The sequence below is a fragment of the Buceros rhinoceros genome, unplaced genomic scaffold (genome assembly GCF_000710305.1).
Source record: "Buceros rhinoceros silvestris isolate BGI_N320 unplaced genomic scaffold, ASM71030v1 scaffold32848, whole genome shotgun sequence".
NCBI classification, from domain to species: domain Eukaryota; kingdom Metazoa; phylum Chordata; class Aves; order Bucerotiformes; family Bucerotidae; genus Buceros; species Buceros rhinoceros.
In genome coordinates this window covers 3,227-9,732 of record NW_010429102.1, presented here as the reverse complement: position 1 = coordinate 9,732, position 6,506 = coordinate 3,227, and the positions used below count along the sequence as shown (strand labels likewise).

The window sequence follows — 6,506 nt, the reverse complement described above, 5'->3', positions numbered from 1 at the left end:
AATGCTGAAGTTTTTGATACACTTTCCCATATAGAATTTAAGGGCTTTTATTTGGGGAAGAATTTACACAGACCAAAATGCTGAACAGGTTGAATTACAACACCTGCAGTTTTCAGATGTGGCTTGTTGTTACCCGTCAGTGATCTCAAATCAACCAAAAATCAGTTCAATAAAGCACAATTGCTTAGATGTAATATTGTACTTTTTAAATTTATGATCTAGACTAGTGTGAGAGTCTCCTTCACATGGGCCCAGTTTTGATTCCTAAGGACAATTCTGAGACCTGGTTTTGTTGTGAATAGAGGTGCCCTAACAATAGGTTATAACCTGTGGATAAGACAGTATTTCACCTTTGGGGGGTCTATTGCTTGATTCTCATTTTCTTGATCAGATGAGTTTTCTAAAGAAAAATTCTTTTTTTCTTTTTGTCTCAGTGAGAATATGGTCTCTTTTAAACCATCCATCACACGAGTAGAAGAAATGTTAATCCAAATTTTAGGGATTTTTCTTCTGCTTTGCTCTCTGAACAGGTTACTGGAGAAAACAGCTAGATCATGTCTGTGCTCACCTTAGAAGCTACGCTCAGAACCACCTTGAATTCAGAACACTGATTGGAGAACCTCGAATGGGAAAGGTAGGAAGAAGCTTGTGAGTAAATTATTCTTATGGGGTGTCATGAAAAGATTATTGTGGCTGCTAGATAAACTCTGGAATAAACGTCTCCCTTTTCTTTAGACCTTGACCTGTTTGTGTATGTAATTTGCCTTGTTTTGTTATTCCACTTTTTGTTCAGTCTTTTACTGAAGATTTTTTTCTGCTTTCTTTCTCTCCTGTGGCAGTTTCTGTTCTTCTTTCACGTCACAGCTATAAGAGAAGTGGTAGAAATGAGAAGGCCCTTGGTCAGCTGCTTTTATAGTATCCCACAGCAGAAAAAGAAGAGATCAATTAAACAAGCCCTGCTAGAAACATCTGCCTCTGCTCCAGGCTGGATTATTCCAGCAGACAGCAGCAGTTCTCTTTGGCTGTATAGTCTACTTCTAGTGTAAACTATACCAGTATTGCAGGAACAGGGTATTGCTTTTTTTACTGGACATGTAGTCTTCAGGATGTCACAAAATTGCATTAAAATGATTAAAGAGGTGATAGCAAGAAGGTGGAAGCTGGAGATCTTTCCTTTTAGGAGTCCTAGAAGATAGGGCCGTTATGACTGAGAGATCATTCAGTCCCTGTCCTGAGGGAGGATCAGCTCTGCCTAAACTGTTCCTGATGGATGTTTGTCTTGAAGCTTTTCAAACTCACCAACAATGGGGATTTCACAACGGCCCCAGGCAGTCCGTTTCTGCGCTCAGTTATCCGTGCTGTTCAGCTGCAGTACCGTATGGCGCTCTCGGGCAGCCCTGCTGGGTGAAGGAGATGCATCCTCTCACACTGGTTCCTAGGTGCTGCCAGTACAACTGCTTGTGGCAATGTCCCGTGGACTGGATCAGTGACTGACCCAGGCTACAAATCTCTGGAGGGAAAAAAGGGGCATCAGTGCTAGTACAAAGGTAGGTTGGCAGCAAGCAGCGGCAAGTGGGATGCAGGCAGAAGCAGGGCTGGCAACTCATTGAACTGGCATAGCTCCTGGGAAGCTTTTTTGCAGTGTCAGACCTGTCTCCCTTGTTACAGTCCAAGCTCACTCTTTCTTAGCCTCTCGGACTGATGTGACACTCCAATCAAAAAAACCCCAATTATAGCACATACAAACAACTCCAGAAAAGTTCATGAAAGCTAATTGTCATTTGGCAGATTATACTTTTGGGAGGTATGACACACCACCAGATACTTTGTATCTGAATTCTACACCCACTAAGACTTAGTGGGTCCACCAGTACGATCAGAATCAGTAGTACAAGTATAAATAGAAGGTGGAAGGTGGAACTGAGGTATAGGTCCACTGCAACCTGTTTCCTTTACTAGAGGATTCAAAAGGATGCATCTGAAAACATACTAAACTACCTAGAGAAGGCTAGTCCTGCTGCTTCTTGGCCTTTTGTCATTCTATTGTCTTGAAATCACTGCCCCCAGAAGTAACTGAATTGATTCAAAGTAGATGCCAACTATCTGGGATTAATACTGCTTTTATAGTGTTCATGGATTAGAAGTATCATCAACCTTATCTCAGAATTCTCAACCTGCTGCACTATAACCTTGTCAGCTTCATTCCACTTCTTTATAATGCCCTGTGCACTCATTTGTGTGTAACCTCAGTAGTGTTCTTGCCAGCAGTACTGTCTCAGTGAATTGATAAAGAAACTTACCCACGTTTTACTACAGGCTGTACTTCTACCAACTAGTACAACTAAAACAGCAACCGTTCTCCTGGACTGGGGAGTCCCAAGAACAACACAGTCTTCCATGCAGCTGCAAAATCTGGGTGCAGAATGATGGAACTTTCTTGAAATGTAGCATTATTATGTTGTCTGGATCCATTTGGCGTTTCAGTCATCTCCTATTTCCAGTTATTCAGAATAGCGCCCGGCCCGTGCTCAGTTAGATGGGAGTGTAGGTACAGCGTCACCAGTAGGCAAAGGCCATATGTATGATTTGGGGTATCAGCTCCATAATAACATCATCAGCGAGACTTACTGCTAAAACTATTTCTGTATACTTTTTGTATGAGATACTAACAGCTGCTCTTTCCTTCTAGATTAATTCTGCTACCCTCTGCGAGGGTGACTGTGAAGTCACCATTACACTGAATTACGCTCTTGCTATTAACAAGGTCAGTTTGGGGGGATGAGGCCTGTTGTAGGCAGTTGGACTAAAGCTGTCACTAGACCAGTCAGTAGTTGAATTATTATATTTATATATATTTTAAATGCAGGTCGAAACAAGAAATTATTTTGTTCAGAGGTTGCGAACTCATCACTTCAGAGAAAGGAATCTTTTTAATTTTTCTGTTGTAGCTGGCTGAATACGTATCTTTATCTCATTAAGCCAGACTTCATGGTTACGTTTCTATCATCTTGCATTTCATTAGTTTGCTATTAACACACTTCTTTCAGATGTTGTTTGATGATTCTAGCATCCCTTAAGCTGTTGATCTTAGATCCTCCTTTTCTTCAGTCTGCAAATTGTGCTCTTAAGAAACAAGCCTAGTAACTTTCAAAAGTTTGGAGATAACATTTGCCAGAGCTCCCGTTTGCCATATCGAAACACTTGAAATCCCCACCTCCAGAATTACCAGGTTCCAGCAACCACCCATGTATTCATTTCCAGCTTTACAGAGGTGAAAATCTACCATTTCGAAGATCTAAAATTCGGACTCTATCTCTTGTGTAGAATCTTAGCAAGATTACCTTGCCATGTGGTGCCTGAAAATGTATTATCACGTCCATTCACAAGTGAGAAGTTAATCAGAACTCTCAGGTGGTAGAAACACTTTCATTTGGATAAGAATCTTAATTTCATTAAGTGAAGTTGTGTCATTTTTTTTTCTAAAACAAAACAAAAACCTTACAAGGGTTCAAAAAAAAAAAGTACATTCTTTTGCCTCAGAACAGTTCAATTGCGTATAATAATTTGTCTTGTGCTAATTGGAGACTAATATTAAAAGCCTATATATTTTTTCATATGCAATACCACTGGTTTAGACTACTAAGATTATATACATTACATAATAATAATAATAATCCTATTAACTGCCTGCATTTGATGATTCTACAGGATACTCATACTAATAAACCAGTGAAGCTCAGCAGTCGTTACCTGAACACGGTAACAGAAGTCAGAGATGGACAGGTTGGCAGTCAAACTAGTGTTGGTGAGATTTCTTTTCCTCCCCCGTGTCTTTATGATAGGCCATAAACACAGTAGTCAGTAATACAGAGGCAGTGCTTGAAAGGTTCCACACGGAGATAGGCAAACGAAGGTATTAGCACGTTCTGTGCTTACATAGGTTGATCCGTAAGTCTCAGAATGTGGCTGAGTTGAGATTTAAGCAATATGCAGACTGTCAAAAACTCACGGGAACGCTTCATCTCCAGAGGACAGCTGAAGAGACCAGTAAACTGTAGCCATGGTTCATAGCAGCGTTTTTATTATAGTGATAAAACTGTAGATGCTTTGCATGTTCTTTTATACTAGCAGCCATAAACGTCAGTATTATCCCCTCTTTTGAGCTATGCCAGGGACTTCAGCTCTGGCACACTTGGCAACTGCAAGAAATGATGAAATGCATTAATACTAGACCTAGTTTTCAGACTTAACTAGTCTGAACTAGTCTTAACTAGTTTTCAGATGCTTAACTTGCATCTCCCATTGGTGTCAGTCGTCATTTTAAGCATCTCATATTGGACTTGGTTTTTATTAAATCAACTAATTGTAAAGTCAGCATTAGAATTCAGAAATTCCTACAGTGTCATTTGACATAGTTCAAATCATGTATTTTTGTCCACTTTTGTGCTTCCAGGCTAAGACTTGGCAAGAGGCAGCCACAGCACTAAAGGCTGGTTTTTGGAGGGTCAATAACATGACTGTGATTCCAGACACTCCAGTAGCACCAGCTCAAAGGGTCCCCACGTGCTGTGTAATTTCCTTATTAACCCCTCCTGCACACTGGTAGATTATGTCTCTTAAAAATAATGGACATACAGATCTGCTCAGGGTCATCTAGTTGTCTTTTAAGTATTTGGGAGCCAAACAGCATTGAAAATTTATAAGGCTTTTGGTGAAAACAATTCATGAATCCGAGTCAAGCCCATTGAATAGTTGCAGCTAGTTAAAAAAAAAACTCAAGCCCCCCAATTTCCACACTTCATTGAATCTTCATTTCGAAAGAGCAAGTTTTAAAGACTGTCCAAGTCTAAACCTTTTGTTAAAACCAGTCTGATCTGCAATGAATATTTCATCACTTTCTCTTGTACCAAACTGATAAATATTGCTTTGATTTCAACACAAAATAAAATATTTTTGTGGATAAATTATTTCCAGATCTCTCCCTCAAGTTCTTTTTAGGATACTGACTTTGCTTTGAATTAACACTTGTTTCTCTTTCTGGTAGGCAAAGATGATCAGAACCTTTTCCATTCAAGAGGCAAAATAAAGGGAACGAAGTCAAGGACCAAAAAACAAGATAAACTCCTGGTACGTATCTTCTGCCAGCACAGGGAAACCTACCTATAGAGCAGCACTAATATAAAGGAGGGCATCCAAGGGTAAAAACAGAAAGCAGTGATTGGGGGCGAGGGGACAAAAGTCTAACTTAACAGAAGACCTGAACACTGGTAACTGACATTTATTACAGAACTGGAAATAACAACTTGGTTCCTACTAAGAGCTTAGATTGTTGCTCTCTTTTTTGGACCCATTGTGACACAGCATTAGGCCTAAAGACTGTTGCAGACTGATTTTGTTTTCCTTAGACACAATATCAGATGGCGGCATTATTGTCTTCCCTTGACCGTAGTACTTAAAGTTTGACTCCGTAAGACGTACCCTTGGCAGTGCTAGAACTGCTGTTCACGCAGCCTGTGAACTAGACCCATGATCCACGCAACAAGCTTTTAAGGCGACTCAGATTTCCCATCAAGCTGAGATGTCAGCACAGGTGAGGGCTAGTTTAGTGCAGGCAGCAAGGCTTTACTTCCACCAGAAACCAAATATCCTGGAACCATTGCCTACTAAATGGATTGGCCATTACGGTATCAAAATTTTCAAAGCAAAACCGACATTAATTTAAGCTTGGATCAGTTAGCCAACTCAACAAGTGGAAGAAGATACAGAGCTTTGTGATACGACTCTGAAGATAAAAATCCTTGGTCGAGTGATGGAGCTTTCAAAAGGGCAGAGGAAGGAGGTTGGAAAGCTGGGAAGAAATCAAAGGAAAAGGTTTTGGGTTTTGTCGGGTTTATTATAAAACTAACTTCTGTGAGGCAAAACATATTAATTTTTAAAATAAAATAATTCCACAAATTCTGGAAGTTTCAAACTTAAATCCTATAGCAAAGAACCTTGTGCCATGTTTAATTTTACTGCCATGAGCAGATCTTTGTACAGCCCTGGAAAGCTGCGTTGATGTAAAGCTAATCATTTGCAGATGTTTGCTGAATCAAGACCTCGGTAGTGAGATATTACCCTGGGTTATCCAACACTCGTAAAGACATTCCCAAAGGATCACCGATCAGTAGTACCGAGGCTCAGCCTCACTGCAGTCATGCCGCTCTGTGCATTTTCCATCTTTACTCAAAGGCAGCACGTGGCCCACTTGCTGGTATTTTCACTACAGGAAACATGAGTGGCTGTTTCTGTTTCCACAGACAGAGTCCAGACAACTACTGGATGAACTGGGTTCAAATGGGAAAGGAAGAATCACCTTAGTAGAACAATTGCTCAATGAAGTAAGTTATTGCTCGCTCAGTTTTCCCTTTCCAACTCTTTGACCATCTCCTGCATGAATATTAGCCTGATATGCAACTTCATCTTTATGCTTAGGAGGCAACATCTTAGCAATACCTTCAGCTTGA

General features: G+C 40.3%; 1 protein-coding gene across 1 annotated transcript in view; it reads left to right on the top strand.

Annotated features, from left to right (window-relative positions):
• Positions 1-6,506, top strand: part of DZANK1 (double zinc ribbon and ankyrin repeat domains 1) — a gene marked incomplete at its 5' end in the record, with an annotated part of 15,158 nt that overhangs the window by 7,057 nt on the left and 1,595 nt on the right. The window contains 5 exons of the mRNA XM_010142533.1: positions 531-634; positions 2,690-2,764; positions 3,709-3,805; positions 5,045-5,127; positions 6,300-6,380. Of these exons, the coding sequence (XP_010140835.1) occupies positions 531-634; positions 2,690-2,764; positions 3,709-3,805; positions 5,045-5,127; positions 6,300-6,380 (440 nt within the window). The remainder of the gene's footprint in view (positions 1-530; positions 635-2,689; positions 2,765-3,708; positions 3,806-5,044; positions 5,128-6,299; positions 6,381-6,506) is intronic.